At 44.1% G+C, this 25,632-nt stretch overlaps 1 protein-coding gene across 1 annotated transcript in view; it reads left to right on the top strand.

The window, feature by feature from the left end:
• The window catches only part of SCAMP4 (secretory carrier membrane protein 4), a 49,648-nt gene that overhangs the window by 16,740 nt on the left and 7,276 nt on the right, over positions 1-25,632 (top strand). Inside the window, exons 2-4 of the mRNA XM_018559690.1 lie at positions 7,171-7,214; positions 9,291-9,419; positions 24,583-24,739. Of these exons, the coding sequence (XP_018415192.1) occupies positions 7,208-7,214; positions 9,291-9,419; positions 24,583-24,739 (293 nt within the window). The 5' untranslated portion in view covers positions 7,171-7,207. The remainder of the gene's footprint in view (positions 1-7,170; positions 7,215-9,290; positions 9,420-24,582; positions 24,740-25,632) is intronic.

Here is a 25,632-nt window from a genome sequence, read left to right as displayed (position 1 = left end):
ACCCCATCCGAAAATGCATCTGAGGCTCGAAAGTCCGCAATACGGTCCACTTCCACAGTCCACTCCGCCAAGGTAGGGAGCACAGGTGTGCGCCAGTGCCGGGGGATAACTGCCCTTGCCCTTTCCTGCCTTGTGTGTGCGCAGGTTCAGCTGTAACAGTCCTTTTCTTAGAATTGGGCAGCCTGTTAATTATCTCACCAGGGACTAATAAGACCTTGTTGCTCTGTCACAGTGTCCTCACAGACGGACAATACCCTTTTCACCCTATTGGGATGTGGTGAGTATACACTCTACTCTCCCCCTTTTCCTCACTGTGGGTACCTTCTGTGGGTACCCATTTGCCCTTTGCTTCTCAGTGTTGTATGTGCAGGTGGTGTGAGAAAATGCCTCAGGAGGCCCCTTTTTACCGACTTTAGTGAACCTGGTACCATAGTTAACAGTGCGATCCTGGGGTCGTTGGGAATTACTGTATCTGTCACTCGGTGATGGACATCCAGCACTGCCTGCCAAAACTCTTTGATTGGAGGGCAACTCCACCAAATATGCGTCATATGGCCCAGAGAGGCCTGACAGCGCCAACAGGAGTCCGGGACTTGAGGGTAAAACCGGTGGAGTACCGTGGGGCATCTGTACCACCTGGTCAGAATTTTCAGGTTCTTTTCGTGTGCCTTACAAGCAATGGAGAGTGAATGAGATAGGACAAAATATTTTTCCCAGTCCAACTCGCTGATGGGGAGTCCTAGTTCTCGTTCCCATACCGATACATAGCCTGGAGGTTCCGGGGGAGGGCAAGAGGAGAGAAGTGAGTAAAGTAGCAAGACAGTATGGGTAGGGGGAGAGGATTGTAGGAGTAGGGATTCAAAAGCCGTAGGGGTTGCCTCAAAAACCTCAGGGTGAGTGAACGAGGAAACAAAAGAATGAAACTGTCTTTCGGCCAACCATGTGCGATCGATTGAAGGGACTACCGCGGAGTCCCGGATAGCCACCACTAACCGTCTGTGGGAATCTCTAGTCCATCCCCCGAAGGAGGCCTGACGCAGCGCTGGAGGGAACGCTGGGTTATTAAAGAGTGGGGTCATGGGGCCAACGTAGGAGGTCTGATACCTGTTTTGCACTAGGGGCTTGATCTTTCACCACCTTGACCATGTCAGGTTGTGGGTTTTTTTTTGGGGGGGCGGGGTGCCCTGCCTTGTGTGCCTTGTGTGTGCGCAGGTTCAGCTGTAACAGTCCTTTTCTTAGAATTGGGCAGCCTGTTAATTATCTCACCAGGGACTAATAAGACCTTGTTGCTCTGTCACAGTGTCCTCACAGACAGACAATACCCTTTTCACCCTATTGGGATGTGGTGAGTATACACTCTACTCTCCCCCTTTTCCTCACTATGTGGCTTGGTGTGGTCTGTGGGTACCCATTTGCCCTTTGCTTCTCAGTGTTGTATGTTCAGGTGGTGGGGTACACTCTCAACAGGGGGTGTATAGAGTATGTCCGGTGGTACCGACCAGCTGGTCATGGTGTCCCCAGACAGGCAGGCAATGCTCAAGTTTGAACCAGAGGTGGCCCACCAACCCTCTGGATGTCCCTGCTGGTGACATGGGGACCCTCTTCCTGGGTGTATGAATCTGATATTATGGGCAAAGCATGGTAACCCTTTATGGGGACATATCTTGTGCATAGGGGTTTGTCAACCTGCTCATGGCTGATACATGACATAGCCAATGTTTGTGTTACCCCCTGGGTCTAACCCATGGGTGTGCGCAGCATATGGTCAGGCTGTCCTGTGATTGAGGCTTGTAATGTACTAGAGCTGGAATCCGTAGCCACCAGGTATATATCGGGCTTCGTCTTTCCATGATGTCACTTCTGCTCGCATTCTGCGTGATGCCTGTAAACGGTGGTCACTCACTACTGGGACTCTGCTCTGCTTGCTGGATCCAATGACCATCTAACACCATATTGGAGTTGCTGTGCAGTTGGTTATTCAGGGTGCATTGGGTCTGTTTGGCCCGTCTTCCCCATGTTTGTAATAATGCCTTGTTAGCCATTTTCTGCTGGTTACACTATGTTTCATTACTGAGGCAACTAGGATGGCTGTTTCAGAAGGTGTTTCACCTCAGGGATGCATGAATCCTATCATCCGACACCCGGGACATGCAGTTCTGTGGGCTGGGCAGGTGTTATTGTTTTTTCTACATTGTAGAGCAGCGGAGCCGCTGCTCGTTTTGTACCAGTGATCTGGGTGGCTGCCTGCTGCATGGTAGGCCCAAGTAGAAAAAAGGAGCCACCAACAGGCTTCCAAAGCATTAATCCACTGGGTCTTTAAAGGCCAGGACATCCTCCATTACCCATCTGTTAAGGCAATAGATCACAGCATCTACCAGCACAACCAAGTTTTTGAGGAACACTCATCTGGTGGGTATTGCTGCCTAAAACATTTTTTGGGGGGGGAGTATACTGTATATTTTACCAGGATGTTGCCAGTCTGAGAAAACGTCAACCCCTGTGTAGGAAACAGGTCACTTCCTAAGGGAACTGACTCCACATAAATTCCTCCTTGTCCTCAGGCGTAGAAGCTGTAGCAAGCTGCATCTGAAACCAACTCTGGAGGAGATGAAGGAGGGGGAATATGCTTGCGTCCTCTGCAGCTAGCCTCACCTATTAGGCCCCATGCGCATGGCAAATGTGAAAATACTGAATCTAGGTGCACCCGGATGTCATTTGCAAACACACCAAAAGCATGCAATGCTTTTACATGGCTGAATGCACACCTAGACATTTAATATCATCCATGTTCATTCAACGCAGCTCCGTTTACATAAAAAATAATTTCTCTCCCGTTCATTAAAGGACACATTCCACCGGCAGGGGCCGCCCCTAGGCTGTGATTGGTCTTTAGTTTTGTGCCTAGCGTCCTTCTCCTGCAGGTGGCGATATTACCCTACAGTACAGGATCTCCGATCTGTTCCCTGTGTCCTTCAATGAACGGAGAGAAAAGGATTTTACGGTGAGTACCAAAATCCTATTTTTCTGTGTCACTGAACCATGCTGCCTGGTTTCATGCAGCTAAATGCATCTGAATGCATTTATACTTCCCAGAGAGCTCCTCCTACTTTAAAAACTGGTGGCTCGTTAGCACAAGGCCTCAAGGTGAACTGACCCATAACACAGATCTAGTGGCCACAAAGCACTCTTTGCTAGGGCATGAGGTACCCTTGATGGGGTGACAGACATCAGAGGAGGGCAGTGAACCCAGTGACGGGCTATCGGACAGACCATCAAGTACAGAGTCCCCAGGAGGAGTGATAGAAATAATTCCCTGCCCTAGCAGCAGCAGAGATAACTTTCCCTGTTGTGACGGACCTAGGGCTGCAGAGATTTATTAACACGGAGAACTTTGTTTGCTGTGTGTGTTTTCCTGTTTAATATTTTATCTAGAGAGAGCATGTCACTATTTGACTTGATTTGAACCATCCGGACTTCCATCATGTTTGGATACCATCTCTGCTAAACGTCATTTTGTGAAGGCAGCAGGATGTCTGGAGTGGCCCTTGTTTAGGGTGATGTGATCAAGCTCTTATCTAATTAAGGACATTAATTTTAAAGAGTGTCTGTGCTTAAGGAATTCCAATGTGGCACCCGGCTGTCTGGGGGTGGGATTTGTTCAATGTAACACACTAAACTCTTATGTGATTCTGTGAGGTATAAACTCTGTGTGCTTTCTTCAATAAACCAGTTCATGCTTCCACTCCAAAGTCAGTGCTGTCTGATTCTTGGGGTAAGCACATGCTATATTCACTTGCTTCTGGTTCCAGCACCCAGGGAACAGCCATAAGACGGAGATATCCAGTCAGGGTATCAGGAAGTCCGTCACACCTGTGTCCCCAGGTCCCTTGCATTTTTAGCCTGCCATGGTGAGGGATCACAACGGGTACTCGCAATACCAGCACAAAGGGTTAAACAAGGGTCCCCACAGTAGTTACAGTGGCCCTTGCACCTCAAAAACATACTATGTTTACTGTTGGAAATGGATTTTAAAAAACCAATGCCCCCTTCCAAGATGGCAACCGGTGGCAAAATCCTTATTGGATCACACAAGGCTTAGCAAGTTGGCCACCCCAGCCTGTACTGAGCATGTTTGTGCAGCCTAGGGAGTCAAACTAATGTGGATAGCCACTGCCCTGGACCTATTAAGCACCTTGCAGCTAACGGAGCATACTGCGCAAATGTGTCAAGGTGGGTGCTCACACAGGATCCAGTGCTGAAAGAAACATCCTCAGCATCTTCTGACGCTGTCCTTGCAGGGTCTAGGTATGGCCCCCGAAGCTCCCGCCATGGGCGGCTGATCCAGAAACTGCACTTTTGCTGAGGTAGCCACGTGCAGTTGAAGAAACTTGATTGAACACATTGTAAGGTAGACTAAACACATTATGTTAGGAGAAAGAAAGAAACATGTCCATCACCTAAGGTCACTGACAAAAAACTGAGGATTTCCTGAAGTGTTTGTAAGCTCTCACGGGCAGGTCCCTCCTTACCATCTTGTCTTGAATTGTATAGTAATTGTAATGTCTTCCTTATATTGTAAAGCGCTGCCCAAACTGTTGGCGCTATATAAATCATGTATAATAATAATAATAATAAGTGGGAGGGGTTCATTGAGCTCTGACCAATGTCCAATCACCTGATGATATCTGCATATGAATCAGTTGTCTATGAATTGCCTGTGGCCTGTACTGTATGATCAACAAATGTATTTTTATTTTTATGGTTGAGTTAAATATATTTTAAAGAATTTCTTCGAGATGTGCTCTTTTGGAAATTTTCATCTTTAAACTTGGCTTATTTATTCATATGCAGAAGGGAAGGGAGTGAGGAGAGCAAGTAGGCAGTCTTCAAGCACTACTTATATCAGCAGGAAATTACATCACTCGAAAGAGGTTTTCTTTTTTTTTTTTTTATGTATTCTTTTTTTAAAGTTTTTACATATTAATACAAAACAGACTTCCATCTGGACAGCATATCCAACATAGACATTTCCGCTCGATATATACATTTAAATAAATACAATTACATAATTATTTTTATTCTTCTACTAAACAATCTAATCCTTGAAAACATTCCTTAAATCCCATCTAGTTTAGCTTAACTGTCCTCACATACACAAATATATAATTACTCCCTACATAGACAAAGACAAACACACACAAAAAAAACCATAATCTGCATTTTTCTTATTCAAACCACCCTGCCCATATTTTATAAAATCTTTTATATTGTCCTCCTAGATGTTAGAACCATCTCTTCCATATTACAGGTGTTGTTAATTTTTTCAAACCACTGATATAAAGGGTGTATAGAGACCTTTCAATACTGCGGTATCCGAGCTTTCACAGCATTAAGTAGATGAGGGATCAATGAACATCTATATTTCAATGCAGAATCTATAGTGCAATGAAATAACATACACCATGGATCATCTTCAATATGAGAACCCATACTTTTTTCAATATAAGTCCACACCTGACGCCATATCCCTGTGTATGGGGCAAGTCCACCATACAGAATCTCACCGAAGTGAGTACACCCCTCACATTTTTGTAAATATTTTATTATATCATTTCATGTACACTTAGGGGTGTACTCACTTTTGTTGGTGGCGGTTTAGACATTAATGGCTGTGTGTTGAGTTATTTTGAGGGGACAGCAAATGTACACTGATCTGCAAGCTGTACACTCACTACTTTACATTGTAGCAAAGTGTCATTTCTTCTGTGTCGTCACATGAAATGATATAATAAAATATTTACAAAATATGGGGTGTACTCACTTCGGTGAGATACTGTATATTATCACCATATATGCGCCATAGTTCCCCTTTGTCCACATTCCCACCAGCACAAGGGGCAAAAATCACCATACATCTCATGCATTCTAGACGGAGAGAGGTACCAACGGGTAAGTAATTTATAATTCATCTCTGCCATCGAGGAGGTATGTGTTAAAGCCAATACCTTTTTTAATTTTTTGTTCAACAGGCAGCTGGCTGCCCAAGTCCCTCTCCCATCTAGTCAAAAAATCGGGAAGCTCTGGTCTCCCAAATTCCAACAAAATTTTATAAAAGTGGGAGATACACCTGGCCGGCCTACTACTTGAAAGAAACATAGTTTCAATAGGACTCCGATGCCTTAAGGATCGTAATGGTCTAGGGAGCAATGCAAGAAAATGCTGTAACTGTGAATATCGCCAATAATCCATAAATATCAAAGAATTAGGATCTAAAAGGGTCTCCACTGGTGCCAATACCGTGCCCCTAAGCACGTGATGGAGGCAGGTAGGCTTATCCACATGCCAATCGTTAAACTTCCTGTCCCATTTACCAGGCATAAAATATGCGTGACCAGTCAAGGGTAGCAAAGGAGAGTTGTACAGACATTCAGCTTTCAACAAAATACCATCCCAAACCCCCAAGGTTGACCTCATCAGAGGCAAAGTATCCGAGGACAGGCCCCGAAACTGTCTGGGAATCCGGATCGCTGAATTCATTTCCACGGCCACCCACTGCTTAGTCTGACATGCATATATCCAATCTACAACCCGAGTAAGAATAGCTGCATGATAATAAAGCCTAAAATTGGGGATCGCCAAACCGCCATCCACCATGGGCCATGCCAACACCTCTCTAGAGACTCTCGGTTTCCATACATACTTGGATATCTCAGTCTGCAGTATTTTAAAATAATCCTTCTTGACCTGAAACGGGATCATCTGAAACATGAATATCAACCTGGGCAAAACATTAATTCTTACAACATATACCCTTCACAGCCAAGTATGACAAAGCGAGTGCCAACACTGTAAGTCCCCTTTAATCCTAATTCAACAATGGGATATCATTCAAATGAAAGAAAGAGGTTTTCTAAATTCTCCTTCCCCCTGAGAAGTGTTGACCAGTGACTGACTGTGTGCTTATGTATACATTCATCTTTAGCCTGCTTATGTATACATGCATCTTTAGCCTGTTACCCCTATGATGAAATTAGGCATATCTGAAAAAAAATATTATAATGTAATATAATTAAACAATTGAGACAAGCTATGTTCTCATGTTTAATTTAAACAGCTTTGTTCACATTAAATGAGAACCAAAATTTATGTACGATGCTGTGTGTTTTCCAGATGTTCCAGCTAACCAGTTTGGGTCACTTCTAGAAGAATGGGAGGTAAAAAGTGTTCTTTTCTGTGTGATGTTGCTATTTGTTTTTCATTTACCTGGGTCTTTATTTAAAGTGACACTAAACTCAGGAGTTAAATCTTTAAAATCCATTCAAGTAGCTTACCTATTAACAGCAATGTAGCTTACTTGTGTATCACTCGGCTGTAGAGCCTCAAATAATCTTTTGAATTTGTGCTGACACTGTCCTTCCTTCTGGAGGGTGGCTACTTTTGTTCCCCATGGTCCCTGTGTATGTGTTGTAAAGTAGCCACTACTCTAAGCTTGATCCCGTGATGGACTGCAATCTCACATTTTAGTTTACTAATTTGTATTGAAGTTATAGTCTTATCAGGGGAGTCCCTGTCCCTGCAGATAACTGTGCCCGGGACGGTGTAATTACCGCCCCGGGCACAGTTATCTGCTGGGACAGGGATTCCATTTCTCCCGCCTTGCCTTGCGCTAGCGTCGGGACGTCGGGCTGTTAGCGGTGGGGGCACACAGGGGGGCAAGTGATAACCTAGGGGGGGCAATTGCCCCCCCTTTCCCCCCTGTAGCGGCGCCACTGAACACAAGACGTATATTTCTCACATGTAAAACACACCAAAATCTACTCTGTTTCAACAATATGTATTAAAAACAGAGATTTTAGTGAGCTCCCATATTGGAACATACGTATATAGCAATTAATAAATAGATAGCAGGTATGCCTGGTGATATTCCATTCTTCCTTAACCCTTTCGCTGCCAAGCCCTCCGGAACATTTTTCAAATCAGCTGGCCAAGCCATTTTTGAATTTTCTGCAATTTTTTCCTATTGGTTTGATTTTCAACTGCTGCGTTGCTAGCGTTTTGTAAAAGACCCCCCAAACCATATATTTTCTGAAAGCGCAGGCCCGGTAGAATAAAAAGATGGTGATACTAAATTTGTAGGCCCTGCCATAATTGCGCAAATGTTTCTCAAATTAATATTAAACCGATAAAAATATTGTTAAAACACACCAAAATCAGTATCCGTTTACAAAATAAATTATTTTCTGACTAAATCTAAAAGATAAAACTGTATTGAGTTAATAAATAACAAATATTAGCAAATTTGTAATTGCGCCTTTTTGCGAAAAGGTAAAAAAATGAAGGTATGCAAAACTGTAAATAATCGACTTATGTAAAAAATTGTTTTGGTTGAGAGGCTCCAGATGCCGGCAACTTTTCCCATTGATTTGATTTTCCACTGCTGCGTTGTTAGCGTTTGTAAAAGACCCCCCAAACCATATATTTTCTGAAAGCGCAGGCCTGGTAGAATAAAAAGATGGTGATACTAAATTTGTAGGCCGTGCGATAATTGTGCAAATGTTTCTCAAATTAATATTAAACCGATAAAAATACACAATTCAATTGATAAAACACACTAAAATCTCTATCAGCGCACAAAAATTTTTAATTTTTTGACTAAATCTAAAAGATAAAACTGTATTGAGTTAATAAATAACAAATATTTGCAAATTTAAAATTGCGCCTTTTTGCGAAAAGGTAAAAAAATCACGGTACGCAAAACTATAAAAAATGAACTTATGTTAAAAAATTGTTTTCACACTGTGTTGGTGTTTGTGTTGTGATAAAATGATACAGGCGTATATTTATTGCAACACAAATATTACAACGCACGTCACAAAGCTTTGCCATGCGCTGCAGAAGGGAAGGGAGTGAGGAGTTTTTGTAGCTCCGTACGACGTACGTCCTTGGCAGCGAAAGGGTTAAAGGTGTAGGAACACACTAAAAGCCCAGCACACCTCAGTGAAGACCTCCAGCCTGTCCCTGCACCAAAACCAGCAAGAAAAACAAAAATGGTATCCGCTTTTATCAATTTTTAACTAGCTTTTTAAAGTAAGGTGCACGTGGAAAAAGCATTTCACAAAACAAACAATACAAAAAATTCCCAGCACACTTACCAGCTGGTAAGATTACTCCATATTTGCAAGTCTGCACAGTTTTGAGTTAACAATCAGTCCTAATGGACAATCTAAGCATTTAATACTTCAGAAAGAACGATGCATGGTTTGACTTAATTTTTGTGTACCTTATCCTAGACCGTGAAAATAATTTCCCTCCATTGCCGAAGTTCATCCGTCTGCGTCCCTGCTTCTACCAGAATTTTGAGGATGAAATCCCTTCACAGCACAGGACGTTGGTACGGAGGATCTACCATTTGTGGATATGTAAGTACTGTAAGAGGGCTATCAAACACTAGTGCAACATACAGTAGTACTTGACAGCATATCTTGAGTAAATAAAGTGCGATAATAGCCAAAGACTAAAGGTGGCACATTATGTTACAAATCGGGCTCTTTTAGACCTGGTTTGGCCAAAATGTAGGAAAAAAATTACTAACAAATAAAAATCTAAGTCAGGGGTTCTCAACCTGTGTAACCTTAGGCCTCACATTTGTCCTTGGCCATTAAAGGGGTTCTAGCAAGCAGTAGATATAGGCAGAAAGTTAAAAAATTAAAAACGCATAAAACTTACCTCAATATCGCTGCGTGCTATCGCTCGAGAATCCGAAACTGCTCGGGCGGCCGCAAAGCATTTGGGGCGGGCGCATGCACAGTTCGGATTTTCGGCCGGGAGATAGAAACGCAAGGTAAGTCTATTGACGCGTGCACATGCATGCAGACACCGCGGGATCGGAAGTGCCTGCAGGGACAGAGGAGTCGGTGCTGGATCGGAGAGCCGCCGCATCGCTGGAGGGACAGATGCAAACATCAGGAAAGAAGATTGGATTAAGAGACATAATTTAAGGTAAGTGCTAACATTAACATGGGGGGGGACGGAAAACATTTTTTTACTTTACTTTTAGTCACAACCAAGTCTCAATGCACTGGAACGCACGGCATTGCAGTACCGCATGTTCCAGTAATTGAATTGTGGGTGTGTTTGGGGTGTTTTTCAAATGAATGGCAACTCAATGCACCTTCTGCAGCAGAACGCGTGGTAGGTGCAATTGTGAGGTACAGTGCATTAATCGCATGGGACTGTGCGATTAACGCACTGTACTAGTGTGAATGGGCCCTCAAAAACACTGACAGACACACACAACCACAGAAACAATATAACACATTTCTCACACACACACACATACACCCAGTCTTCCTACCTTATGAGAACTGGAGTAGATCCTCAGCCTGGGGTCCAGTGTGCCCTGCTGTGCTGTAATGGAGCTCCATCCATATGTGCATTTCTCGTAGAGCTCTCTTGCATGCCCTGTAGAGGTGTTGGGAGCCAGACTGTGACATCACTCCAGGCACGGGGATTACCAGGGAGCTGTAAGCAATGCACGTTTGGATGGAGCTCCCTTGCAGCCATACCCCCAGCCCACCCCACCTCAAGCTGACACTTCGCACCAGGCAGCATATTTTGAATGGCTGCTCAGCACACAAACTGATGAGGCTGAGGAGCCTCTCGCCTAGTGCAGTGGAAGGCACGTGGCAACCCACTGAACACGGGGTTGCGACCCACTTTTGGGTCATGAACCACAGATCTAAGCTAAGCATTTAAAACCCTGCTGCATGTTATACACTTCATTCAGTGTACACAGTGATTGTATAACTGTGGTTATTGTCCCCTATGAGACATAGAAGTTACAGTTAGATTTCTATTCTTGTCCCCAACAATATGGATATATTCTAGAGATCCAATAAAGGAAAAAAAAAACAGCAATGTTTATAATGTATGAAGAATTCTCATTTATTAATTGATCTTAAATTAATAAATGTTTAAAGCTGAATTCCAGGAATAATCTTTTTATGAAAACTTACATCGGTCCAGCTTGGCTCAATGTAAGTATCCATATCTGATATCCAGGGGGAAGCTGGAGATGCTAAACATCACTGTAGTAGTCAACTCTACATACAGTGATAACTGTGATCTTCCAACTACACCTCCAGTGGCTTTCTCTCTGCATACTAAGAAAAGGGAATCACTTGCTTGGTACCGCCACCATTCAAAGAACGCCTTGTATTTTTTTTTTCTTTTCAGTAAATATCTGATTGGTTGAGACGGAGATTGTGATGTCATCTGCCCCTCCTCTCCACCTTGTCCAATAAGAGAACACCTTTTTTTGAGTTAAAAAAAAGTACAAGGCGTTCTCTGAACGTGGCTGCAGTGCTGAGTGAGCAACTTCCTGGTACTTTTGTATCTCATAAGGGACAATAGCCACAGTTATACAGTCACTATGTACGTTAAAAGAGGTGCATAACATGCAGCAGGGTTTTAAATGCTTGTTAGCATTTAGTTTCTACATTCTGGGCAAATCAGGGCTAAAAGAAGCCAATTTATTACATAAAGTGCCATCTTAAGTCTTTGGCTAATCTCGTACTTTGTCTAGTCAAGACAAATATTCAATATTAGTAAATGAGAATTAAGATTCCACAATATATTATCCAGAACATATCCTTATTGTTTGGGCAAGGATAGATAACAACATGATAGTGAATTTAGGATAGTCTGCTTTTAGTGGACTTTCGGTAATACCTATTTTCATATTAATGGATATAAGATTTTTGAATCTTGGTGGTGCTTGCATGTTCCTATAGTTGTTCTTTAATATTATAAATTTAAAATCATGATTTCAAGTTCATGATTTGTATGTGCCCGTCTTGGAGCCCCTTCCAGCTATTTAAGAAACTTAGACATATGGTTGGCTTGGTACTAAGCCATTTTCCAGTGTAAGTGTCTCAGAGATCAGTAGAGGTTCCAGTATTGGACAGTACTTTTTTTGTCTAGTATCTTCCACCTGCCTTCTTGTCGGTTGATTACAAAACAAACATCAGAATTCTAACCATTCTACTTCTTAAGAGCTCATTCACACCAGGGCGGCTGCGGATGATTTCAAAAGGGTGGTTTTGGGGAAAAAAAACGCCCAGTGCTGCACTAATCAGCGCGGTTCCATTGAAAGCTGTATGGAAACCTCACTGATCTGCGCAGCAAAAAAGGGTCATGGAGCAGTTTGGGCAGGGGGCGGTTCGGATTGCACTGAGCCGCGTGGTCGCATAAACGGTCCCCATAGCTATGTATCTGATCGTTCATCTCTGCGGAACCGCCCTGGTGTGAACGGGGCCTGATATCCACTCACGGGCCCATGCACCGTCGATGCTGCTTAGAAATACAGGTGGAGCTGTACTAATTCCAGCATGTAAACAAGCAGATTTGCCAGATGTAGAAGAAAGCCCACATGCCAGGAGGTTACTTTTGTGGGTAAGAAATGTTTGCTTTATCCCAGGTAATGTTGTTGTACCCAAAGTTGGGCTTTAAGAGTGACAACAAAGGAGAAGACAGGGGTACAAAATACATATGAGGCAACAGACTATAGGCTAACAGCACAGAGAAAACAGTACACCAGCAACAGTACCACTAAGTGCTGGAAAGAGATTAAATAAAACTAAACGGAAAAGTCCAACATAAACTTGTAGCATTAAAAAAAGACTACCCATACCAAGTGCAAACAGAAATCTAGATGTCAGAATATCATGCCAACAAAATTTCACAAATTCATAATTTATGTTTGTATTCACTTGCAACAGATTGAAATGACATTTTTTATGCCAAGTAAACCCATTTCTGGAAAGTATTTATCACATCACAAAATTTCCCTCCAGCTTTTTTATTAACATATCACACACACAATGCATTTATTTTATATCATATATAACAAAATTATATGTGGATATCGCTTTATATACAATCCAATTGCTATAGCCGCTCCCTGAAATACTGAAATTGGATCACTTCTGAACAGGCTAACTGAGAAATAAAATTTAATGTGAAGGTAAAAACTAACCATAAATAAGATATGTCTTCCCATCCAGCTTTTTGCTGTCTCACAGATGACTGCACTTGAAAATTATGTTTAGTCAGACAAGTTAAAAAACCTGTCCCGATCAACATTGTTCCTTTCTGTCATAAAGGAACAATGCCCCTCTCGATTCACCTAAGGCATAACTTACAGGGTTATTCACAAAAGGGTGAAGAGTTTGGGGAAGGCAGGAGAAGTGAACAATCTAGGACAACATAGCTGAACTGGAAAGTGAGCTGAATTGGAGAATTCAGCTCCAACTGCAGCTATGGGGTCCATAGTAAGTTTGCCACACAGCCAAATTGTGGCTCAGCCGGGGATAGCATTTCACTAGATCCTGTGTTGGGCTCCCCTTCTATTTTGCTGATTGCTTTAGGGTCCTTGTCGGCCCCCTCTAATCAGCTATATTGTCCTAGATTGTTCACTTCTCCTGTCTTCTGCAAACTCTTCACCCTTTTGTGAATAACCCTGTAAATATAAAACAAAAATGACATTTCTTCATCTTACATCACAGGGAGGTAATTCTAAGGCTACTGGGTTATGCAGCTACCTTCTGGTAATTTGGGCACTGGCAATTCAAAGCTGAAGGGCAACCCTGCATAACACCTCCCACATGCCTCAGTTTTTGCTAGTGTCCCTAGGTGATAGATGTCCTTTCTCTGCTCTGAAAGCAGTACTTTACTTTTTGCTGATTTTTACTGATTAATTTTTTCTGCAAGATTTTCTAGTAAGTTTTCGTAAGCTGCTCTAAGCCACTGCAGTGCCAGCTTGTTAAGGCCCTCATGTACAAGAGGTTAGAAGCCCTCTGTGACGGACCCCCGTTCTCAGGATGAGTATGTCCGCCGCTGTTTTCTTCCTTGCTCAGGAGATATCGAAACCCGCTGATCTGTAGCTCGTCACTGGTCGGGACACGAGTGTAGGTGAAACAAACTCTGCTTTATTGAGCAACTGCACAAACTTTTATACAGCAAGTGATGAGATCAGATTATAATCCCATCACATCCCCCCTCCCCTCCCCAGACAATCGGTCTGCTCAACACCACAGGGCTTCCCCTGCGAACGAGTTCCAGTACAATGGGAGATAACGAGGGATGGTGCTGATAGTCTTTTCCTAACCAGGTTACACAGTATAACGCACTCAAACATAACTCAACACCAATACACATTTAACTCCTAAAACTGATCACCATGTCATCACACCCTCTTTGAGGCCTTGTTTGCTCTTCCGGCCCCCGGCCGGTCCGGCCCCCAGTTGCTTCTATGTCAGTTTGTCAGATGTTATTGGTCTGCTCCAAAGCGGTGGCCCGGGACCACTGATGTATATCAGGACTGATCTTGACATTTTGACACAGAACTGTTCCCCACGGCTCTGCACTACTGTGTAGATGGCCTAGTGCAGTGATGGCTAATCTATGGCACACTGAAAGTTTTAAACAACTGTTACCGGCTGTTTCATACAAGTGCTCGCTTGTATGGTGCCGAAGACTGTGCCCCCACGGCTGCTCTGTACCCCTCCCTCCCTTCAATCAATCCTGCCAGTTATCCCGGGCTCCGCTGTCCCCATGCAGGCCCAGGACCAGGATAGCTTCTGCCCATACTGGGAATGGAGGAGAGATCAGCATTCTTCCACTGTCTGACCTTCCCTCCGATCTCTGAATGCGAAAGTGATGTGTATTACATCACTTTCACCTTTAGCTGTCATTTCTCTGGCTGCTGTAGCCAGAGAAGAAGCTGTTGAAGCAGATCTCTGCTTCATCAGCTTCTGTGGGGGTCCCTAGGTGACAGAGGTCTTGGAGACCCCTGATGTCTCCTCAAAGAGGACCTGTTACAGGGGTGTGGAAATTTAAAAAAAAAAAATACTTGGCCAAGGGCTAAAGCGGGGGCCAATTCTACTTGTCCTTCATGACAATTTACTTGTCCCAATACAAAAAAGTAGTTTTAATCAAAACCTTTCCACACCCCTGTTAGTCAGTTCCTGCGGAATCAGGAGTTCCAGCTGGAATCCACCCACTCTGTTATTGCCTGACTGCAAGGCAGGGAGACTTGTTGGCCTTGGTGGACATCAAGAATGCATATAGCATTCACACTTTTCCTGCCCACTGTTGCTCTCCGTGCTTTTCAATGGGGGCTTGACATTTCCAGTTTGTAGTCCTTCCCTTTGGTCTGTGCATGGCACCCAGGATGTTCACAAAGGTGTTGGCCCCTGTGTTTGCCTTGCAGCGCTTCCAGGGGATCCCTACAATGGCGTATTTGGATGATCTATTCCTCAGTGAGCAGTCTGCGTCAGCTCTGTCGTCCAACCTTCAGTGGTTTATGCTGACTGTCACTGGAGGATGCTGGGTCCTGAACCTCCATAGAAACTTGAATCGAGATGTCACCAGCAAGAGAATTCTATATTAGTGCAAATCTATTTTTTGATATATGTCTCTCAAATGACAAGTGCTTTTGGGGGACGTGCAGGGTCCGCTTTATCAGGCTCAGAGATGAGGTAATCTCTGAGCCTGATGAAAGGGACCCCGTGCAGCCCCAAAAGCGCTTTTCATTTGGTGACGTTTATCAATAAATGGATTTGCACTAATATTTAAATTCTCGTGCTGGTGACATTTTGATTCAAGTTTTACTATGAACGGTGCCATCCGCAGTCATTACGAGCACCCATTATTTTCAGTCCCGCTGGCTGTCAAAATACCTGAACAATCTGATTGGATGCTGGCATTGTTCAGGTATTTTAAGAGCCAGCACGGCCGACTAGCAAGATACTAAAGCTAGGCCCAGTGGGAGTTTCCTCCATCCACACATTTTAGCGTAGATGGAGGAATCTGTGCTACAATTTCCATCGGACCATAGGCTGATAGGAAAAATCTATAGGTGCATGGCCAGCTTTAGGGAAGTCAGCTTGATTCTGGCTTTGGGCACAACATTTTGCTCCGGCTTTGTCAGCTGTACACATTTCAGGTTTGGAAAATGACCAGACAGATGATGTCAGATGTCTCCATGTGGATCCCAGAGAGTGGTCTCTGGGGGTGTTTCGGGCCCTCAGTCACTGATGGGAGATGCCAGACGTTGTTCTCCTGGCATCCACATTCAAGAACAAGCTGGACAGGGTTGTTACCAGGAATCTTCTAGCTTTCGCAGTAGATGCCCTTGTGACTCCATTGGATATAGGTTTTTCCTCCTTTGAAGCAGTGGTGCAAGGCCAGAAAAGTACATCCTAAGAAAAACTGGGTGGGATGCATCCTTTCCTTCCTCCAGTCTGGGCTGGACCAGCATTTGCCCTGTGTACCATTAAGGAGCTGATTTCTGCCTTGGCAGTCCTCTTTCAAAGGCCGCTAACCTTATGCTTTAGTAAAGGCCTTTGCGCAGGGGTTAGTGCACCTTCACACCGGGTATGTTTCTGAATTGACATGCTAGAAACTCCTCCATGTTGTCTTTGACGGCAAGGTGGTTCTGAGGCCTAGAACCTCCTTCCTCCCTAAGGTGGTCTCTGCCTTTTTACCTTAATCAGGACATTGTGTTGTTTTTCTTATGTCCTGCCCCAAAACACCCTAAATACATTTTCCTACATTAGTTGGATGATTTTCAGGTGGTCAGGGTCAATCTCTGCAACTTCTGCCATTTGCAAGTCTGACTCGTTGCTTTGTATCACTGAGGGTCCCTGCACAGGCACCTTTGCTAAGTGGATTCCACAGATCATCTCACAGGTATACATGCTGAAAGGGAAGGCACCGCCTTCCCGGTGAAGAGAGATTCCATCTGAAGTAGAAGTGCTTCTTGGGCTTTTAGCACCACTTATCTGTCTTTCAAATCTGTAAGTCTGCCACACTTCACACTTTTGCCAAGTTTTAACAGGTGGACATACAAGATGGCTTGGGCTTGTCTACGTTACAGTTCTGTTTCTGGTGTTTTGATCTCCTATTAGGGTAATTGTCCTTGAGCAGGATTATTTTCTTGGCAGGACACACTCTGTACTGCTTTGCTATAAAAGTGAGGCAGGCTGTGAGTGGAAGGGGTTATGCAGGACTGACCTGCTGCATTGATTGATTCGCAGGTGTCTAGTCACCTGAAGGTAGTTGCATAACCCAGTGGTCTAAAAATTAACTCCCTTGGTCCTGTAATGTACTCCAAGAAAAAGATTTTACAGATAAGTCAAAAACCTGTTAGTTTTCGTACATCACAGGACACAGGGAGTTCATTCTTTAACAGATGGGTTATGCCGGTGATTGGACACTAAAAAAATCAAAGTTGTTAGGACTGCCCTGTGTAACCTCACCTACACCCAGCTTAACTCTGTTTTCTGCTAGTGACCTTGAGTGGAATCCTTCTCTCTTCTCTGAGAAAAGCACACTATTTCTGTTCTTTCTACTGAAGGCTCTTCTAACAAGTTTACCTAATGCTGCTCACATTTTTTGGGGAGCATGAGTCATGGCTTATTCATATGTAAATATGCCACCCATTCATATGTAAATATCACAGTTAGACTATTTTCAGTGGGGGGGCCAGTAGCTCCTATCTTAATTTTGGTTGTCCCTGTCTCCCTGACATTTTGTGTCCCGGTTTCTGCTGCCATGAAACCCGGACACAGCATTCAAAACCCGGACTGTCCGGGTGAATGCTGGGCAGGTGGCAACCCTACTCAGACCGCAGGAGGTATAAGCAGGCCCTCTTCCTTTCTTTCCTCTTCATGGTCCCCCTCTGACCTTCTGTCTGCTTATGCACATTTCTTCAAAGCTCAGGGACACAATCTCTTGTGGACACAGTACATGATTGTTTACAGTTAGAGACACCTGCCACAACTGTGTCAAAGCTCACAACCATGGGTTCCTTAAAAATGCCCCAACCTGCTAAAACCTTCCCTTTTAGACATGCTTTTACAGCTGGTGTTATACAGTAGCTGGGATCACCATGAAAAATATTTGACTAATCACAATGAATGTGGTAAAAAATAATATTCTTTTACCTTTTTGTCCATCAATTTTATGGACGGTCACTTGACTGCACAGTGTCAGTTGGTTCCTTTTGTATTAGGGCACATAATAGGGAACGTATGTTTTATGTCTGTGTGTGAGCCTGCATTCCAGAATGGTTTCCCTTTGTGCTGGGAGCTATTGTGATTATTGGGCAGGGGGCGTGGCAGCTAAACAGACTACGGCAGATACATGCACGCTGTGCCTTTTTTACTGTGTCCTGTAACCAAGAAGGTAGCAGTAATCTGCAAACTGACCACGCCAGCATGTATCTGTTTCTGTGCTCGGTTTGGTTAGATTGCAAAATGAAAAAGGGGGACTGGCAGGATCACCGTGTATAGTTACAAACATCCACACAGACACTTACATGAAATAATACATTTTGGGGTAACCGGCACTTTGTTTTAAACACAATATTAACCGTCTCTGTTGAGGATGTTCCTGCTTTTAATGACCATGTGGACAAGAGGCTGTAAGCCCTCCTTAAAGCCTTATTTGCCCCGTCAGGCCCTGCTATGAAAGCTGCTGTTGCCACCATGGCGGTGTGTCAAACCCTATCTGTATGGTCAAAAGCTATGGCTAGGGCCTTTGGTTCATCTTGACGGACCCTGCTGCCCATTGTAAACAGAATGCAGCATGTTTGCATTTTATCGCAGCGCAATGCCCCACCCATTACATGTTTTGTGGTGTGACCCACAGTGCGGTGACCTGCGCTGATCTGGTGCGAAACAGTGTAGGTCACTGCACTGTGGGTGAACAGGCCCTGATTCTCTCATTCTCAGTTTATTGTGATTCCTTTCCTGAGGAAGGGGAGAGATCATCAGTGTAAAGAGTAACCTGTGATTGCTATGATTAGTAATCACAGAAGTCACATAATACTGAGCTGCTGGGATTGGCTCTGTACAGTGTATTTGTGTTCTGAGCCATCAGAGGACAAGGCCAAGGTACTAGAACCTGTGTTGGTTTGGCTTCGATCTCAGGGGATCCCAATAGTGGGGTACCTGGACGACTTTCCTCAGATAACACTCGGTGCTAGCTTTGTTGTTCAGCATCACTGGATGATACAAACCCGGCAGAGCTTCAGATGAGTCCTTAATCTCCAGAAGTTGTTGCTCGAGCCCTCCCAGCTGCTCTAACACTTGGACCAATGTGGTCCAGGAGTCACCTGAACTTTTACTTGAAGGTGCTGGGCCTAATGGTAGTTTCCTAGGCTCAATTTTACTCTAGGACAAACCAGCTCAGTTTCTCGACCTCCCCAATGTGGTGGTTCTCCAACCCGGCATTGGAATCAGGGAAATCATTCCTCCTGATGGTCAGGGAGGTGCTTATGATGACTGCCATCCTGTCAGGCCAGGTAGGAGTCCTGGGAAGCTCTCTTGTTTCAAGGGACCTGGTCACAGGAATCTTGCCTCTTGATCAGCATCCTGGAGCCCAGAGCATTTTGGTTTTAACTTCAAAGCTGACGTTGAGTACCACTATACAGGGCCAACTATCCCTGATTCCGCTAGACAGCGCCAAGGGAGGTACCAGAAGTAACACATCTCTAAGAGAAATGGACCCGATACTGGCTTGGATGAAACTCCCTGGGCCTGTCCGCCATGCACATCTTAGGTATGGAAAAGTGGCAGGAAGACTTCCTCAGTCATCAGAGTCTGGAGCCAGGAGAAAGGTCCCGTCACCTGGACATATTTGGGAACCTTCGCCTGAGGTGGGTAACGCCAAGCATGGACCTCCTGGTGTCCATTTTCAACAATACACTAGACAGGTTTGTTCCCAAGATCAGGGATCCCGGGCCTTTTCTGTGGATGTCTTGGTCACTCCGTGAGTTCAGTTCTGCCTGATCTACGACTTCCCTCCTCTGAAACTCTTGCCTTGACTCTTTCACGGGATCAAGACAGAGGGCATTTTGGTAATCCTCAATTCTCACATAATTCACTTTAAGTGCACAAACACTTTATTTGTCCCAGGTCCTTCAGCGCAGCTCCTGCAAACTTCCTGTCACTTTTGCTCATTATAAGGTAATTGAGGAGCATCTTACCTTTTTAGATGTTTTGTTGCAGCAGGCAAAATGGCTGAATCCAGGTTTTTCAGAACACCTTCATCGTGATCTGTCCTTATTAAAGACTTAGGAATGAAATATTTGGTTTTTGTTTTCTCATAATATAACATGGGTACAAAAAATGAAAAAAAGGCCTCAGTCATGAAGGGGTTAACATACAATGCAAAAGCCAGCTTCATGCTATTTGGCCAGCTCAGTGCTAATTGGCCAGGAAGCTGGCTACCCACCCAATCAGCATTGAGCCACTGCACTGCATCTGAAAGCCCATTTTAAGCTAAAAAAACCGCACTGTAACTGGTAAAAAACGCGGCAAAAACGCACTGCACTGCGTTTGCAGATCTGCTCCAGATCTGGTCCGGACATGCTGTGAACAAGCCCTTAATGTTATAGACTTATTTCATTTTGTTTTTTCTAGCGGTTGCTAGGGGTTAATGCAAAGTATTTTGTTACTCACTTTATGCATAAAAATTATTTTGTGCACAACAGGAAGTTCTGTTAATAGCTTTTTTTTTTTTTTTACCGGTAGGCATTTCTGATTACATCTGAGTAGAATAGCCTGTTCCCTGCCAGCATGTTACAGACAAGTTGGAAGCAATGCTCTGTTTGCAGACCCCTACTGCAAAAGCTCTCCACCTGGAAGGGAGCATGAGTTTTGTGGATTGTAGCAATATAAAGTGGGCTTTAATCACTTCGGGACCAGAGCAGTTTTTTCATTTTTTAAACACGTTAAAATCTGATTTTATTTTCGGCTACAAAACGACTTAAAATGCCAAACAATTGTTTGGTTATGAAGCAGAGGCCCTGTAGAATTAAAAAAAAATGGTAGTTGCAATTTTTTATGTTGTATGATATTTGTGCAAATGGTAATCAAATAGTTATTTTCAGGAAAAAATACACTAAAATTAGTTTTAGTGAACATAAACACAATATAACAAATTATTTTTGGTATAGTATAAAAGACGGGGTTACGCCAAGTAAAAAGGTGCCAAAGATGTCAAGCCACAAAATTGTTCATAGACAAAGCTCCCGCTCGCCATCCTGAAGTCGTCCATTGTGGCCCTGGGCTCCCCGGAGCAGCAGGAGGTCTCTGAAACAATGGTGGGCATGGAAGTGGGGGGAAAGCACTTCTTCTCAGGTCCGTATAAGTGATCAAACGGCTTAGCCGTCTCGATCACTTGTACATGACAACCAGGAGGCAGTTGTTTAAAGTAATACCAAAATCTGTTCTTGTTATAACCACTTCGATTCCAGGACTTACAGCTACATCCTATGGTTCTTAAGTGGTTAAAGTGTATTTCCACTTTTGTAGCCAAATTGGGATAACATATATTTTATTTTTGTTACATGTCATTCATGAAGCTTAACTTTTAAAATATTTAAAAATGTTGCTTACTATTTTGTTTGTTCTTTTCTAAAAGACCCGAAAACAGGGTTTTCCATTATCTAATTTCAAGGAGGGTTTTTTGGGGGTGGGGGGTTGATGTTTACTATAATTAACCCTGTCTGAACTGTGCTGGCAGATCTCATTATCAGTTGTAAACTACATTAAAAACACTGTCCTAACAAAGGGTCAAAGATTGAGAAGCCTGGTTTTTGCACTGCATGTTAATGTAAATGTAAATTCTTCAGAGTAGCTTGCAGTCTGTTCAAAGGCCTGCTCCAAAGAAACATATTTTTTTATTTTTTTTTTCAGGTATGATGCGCTGCAAGGGCTAAGGGGTAGTTTTTGTCTAGGTGCTAAAAAAAAAAGTTATATGCACCCAAACCCCTGAGCTGGCCATGAGCACTTAACCTTTTGCAGTGCGGGGGTAGTCCCACTGCAAGGCTTGATATAGTGCCCGGAGTTCTTCTTTAAAGTGACACGAAGCTAAGGAGTTAAATCTTAAAAATGCATTCAAGTACCATAACTATTTACATAACTGTAGCTAGGGATGCACCGATACCACTTTTTTAAAGACCGAGTACCGATACTTTTGATCAAGTACTCACAGATACCAATTACCGATACTTTTTCTTAAAGGGACAGGTCACAATTTGTCTAAAGCAATACAAACTAATGCTTTAAGGTCACTTTCTTAATATTATGAGATGACGAGGGAGCATGACGCCGGCTTCCCGGCCAATCAGAATGCCGGGCGCTGCGTCATTACACAGCGCCCGGCTTCTGAATTTGCTAGCTTCCTGACCAATCGGGAAGCCGGGCAGCGCGTCATTGCACGCTACCCAGCTTCCTGATTGGCCGGGAAGTCGGCTCCATGCTCTCTCATCACAATTGACGAGAGAGCATGGAGCCGTTTCCTGGTCAATCAGGAAACCGGGCAGCGTGTAATGATGCGCTGCCCGGCTTCCTGACACATGAAGTACTCGTGCTAGGTATCGGAGCATTTGGCCGAGTACGAGTACTCACCCAAATACTCGGTATCGGCACCGATACTAGTATCGGTGCATCCCTAACTGTAGCCTATTTTAATTATCACTCGACTGTAGGTTCTCAAGTGATCTGTGACACTGTCCTTCCTTCTGGAGGGTAGCTACGTTTGTTCTCTATGGTCCCTGTGTGTGTTGTAAGCTCGATCCTGTGATGGACTATACACGTTTAGTTTTCTAATTTTGTATTGAGATTGTTCTTTATCATGGTATTGATTTAGGAGCAGTAGCTACTTTACAACACACACAGGGTCCATAGGGAACAAACTTACCCACTCTCCAGAAGGAAGGACAATGTCAGCAGAAATTCAGAGGTGATTTGAGGACCTACAGCTGAGTGATACACAAATAGGATACATTTTTGTTAATAAGTGAGGTACCTGAATGCATTTTTAAAATTTAAAGGAGAACTATGGGGTAACTGTTTTTCCACATAGTTCTCCTCAGGGTCACGAGAGGACATTAAACTAGCGTACTCCCGTGACCCAAAGCTCAGTATATCCCGAGCTACAGCTCGGTGTATACTGAGAAGCCGCAGCCGGGACGGATCCTGACATTACTGTCGAGATCCACCCAGCTGTGTAATTGACAGCTGGCTCTGCCTATCTAGAGGCAGAGTCAGCTGTACTCGCCCCCTCCCCCGTTCGTTCCTCCTGTCAGCGCTGGAGGATCGGGGAGGGGGGGATCCCTGCAGGGAGCCGTGAGTTCGCTCACTTCCCGATCTTTTGACCCGATGTGTGAAAGTTTAATTGTCACACGTCGGGTCGAACTATGAGGTTGAGTGAAAATCACTCACCTCAAAGTTCTCCTTTAACTCCGGAGTGTAGTGTCACTTTAATTTTAAAGCCATGTACATCATTTTACCGAACAATTTCAAGTATTACACAGCATGCTCCTTGTATAGATAAAGCATTTGTTACAGTCCTTTTTAGAGCTGCAACAACTAATCGATTTAGTCGATTAAAATTGACGATGGAAAATGTTGTCAACGTTTTCCATCATCGATTAGTCAGCCTGTTCGCGGCTCCACACACGATCTGAGCCACACACGCTGCACATGCCGCACAAGCTGTATTCTCTTATGTACCCGCTGTATAATGTATTATTGCTGGAATTTGTTGTTCCTCTATAGCTGGTGGTATTCTGCCGCCGTATAATATCAACTCTGAATTGGAGCGGACTGTCCTTCCTTCTGGAGGGGGGCTACTTTTTTCCCCATGGTCCCTGTGTGTGTTGTAAAGTGGTCACCGCTCCAAGCTTGCTCCCGTGATAGACTACAATCTCAATAAAAACTAGAATTCCATCACTGTAGCCATTTTTTTTCTTTTACTATTTATATCCGATTAATCGAACTTAATCGGCTAACTAATCGATTTTTGAAAATATTTCAAAAAGAACAAAAGTAGCCACCCTCCAGAAGGAAGGGACAGTGTCCGCACCAATTCAGAGATGATTTGAGGATCTACAGTCAGATGATTAAAGGAGTACTATGAGGTGAGTGCTTTTCACTCACCTCATAGTTCTAGCGGACCTGTGACAATGAGACTGTCACAGGTCGGCTCAGTTGATCGAGAAGTGAGCGAACACATACCGGTGTTCGCTCACCTCTCGATCCTGTCACAGCTCTCTGCCGTGACAGGGGAGGGGCTGGATTCCCCTCTCCCCGCTCGAGGAGAGGGGGCGGGTACAGCTGGCTCTGCCTCTAGATAGGCAGAGCCATCTGTCACTCACGCAGCTGGGCGGATCCAGACATAATTGTTGGCATCCGCTTCAGCTGCGGCGTTTCAGTATACCGCGAGCAGTAGCTCGCGGTATACTGTGGCGTCTCAGTATACTGCGAGCTGTAGCTCACGGTATACTGAGCTTAGGGTGACGGGAGGATGCTAGTTTGTGTCCTTTAAACTGCAGCATGTTTTACACCTAACTAGTAACAAACGGTTACCAAAATACAAGTATCCATGTAAGGTTCACAGTTAGTGTATGGTTTTCCCATTATAAACAATTCAAATAAAATAAAAGCAAGTATAACAGGTATGTTCCTCTTTCCTTTCTAATTAATATACCTTTCTTTTTTTCTATAGTTTATTGCCTGTCCCTTACAGTAAATCTGGTTGCATGCCTCGCTTGGTGGATTGCAGGAGGCTCTGGGGTGAATTTTGGATTGGCTTTGCTGTGGCTAGTCATGTTTAGTCCTTGTGGATATGTGTGTTGGTTTCGTCCAGCATACAAAGCTTTCAGGTAAGCCCTCTCTCTTTGGGCCCGTTCACACCAGATGCAGTGCATTCCGGCCCGATTCTGGTCAGAACGCACTGCCTCGCATTGCGGCCGGCTCACTTTTTTGTGGGGCACGAGGGGGCGTGGCAGGCCATTGAAGTGAATGGCACCGTAGCCACGCCCTCCAGCTACAATGCGATCGGCCGCACGGGATCGCAAAGCACATTATGCCTGCGGTCTGGTCCAATCAAAATGCTGCACGCACTATTTTGATCGGACCGGACCGCAGGCATAATGTGCTTTGCGATCCCGTGCGGCCGATCGCATTGCGGCTGGAGGGTGTGGCTATGGTGCCATTCACTTCAATGGCCTGCCACGCCCCCTCGTGCCCCACAAAAAAGTGAGCCGGCCGCAATGCGAGGCAGTGGGTTCTGGCCAGAATCAGGCCGGAACGCACTGTATCTGGTGTGAACGTGCCCTTTAACTTTTGGGAAATACTCAGTGGTGTAAGATACAATATTTTAGTATCAACTGATGCATGCTGTGTATTCATTACTAGCTAGTTGTTTGCTTTTGTTTATGAGAAAACTGATGTTTAACTTCACTAAAGCATTATTGCATGGATCAGGTGAATTTACTGCACCCATATTATTTTGTAAATTTTTTTAGGCATTTTGTGTTTAAAAATCAATTTACAAACCATGTTATCTTCCCTTAACCCTTTCGCTGCCAAGCCCTCCGGAACATTTTTCAAATCAGCTGGCCAAGCCATTTTTGAATTTTCTGCAATTTTTTCCTATTGATTTGATTTTCAACTGCTGCGTTGCTAGCGTTTGTAAAAGACCCCCCAAACCATATATTTTCTGAAAGCGCAGGCCCGGTAGAATAAAAAGATGGTGATACTAAATTTGTAGGCC

Source organism: Nanorana parkeri, unplaced genomic scaffold (assembly GCF_000935625.1).
Source record: "Nanorana parkeri isolate BGI_ZX_2015 unplaced genomic scaffold, ASM93562v1 scaffold412, whole genome shotgun sequence".
In the NCBI taxonomy this organism is placed as follows: domain Eukaryota; kingdom Metazoa; phylum Chordata; class Amphibia; order Anura; family Dicroglossidae; genus Nanorana; species Nanorana parkeri.
The sequence above is the reverse complement of the archived record's forward strand: the minus strand, read 5'-3'. Positions and strand labels throughout refer to the sequence as shown.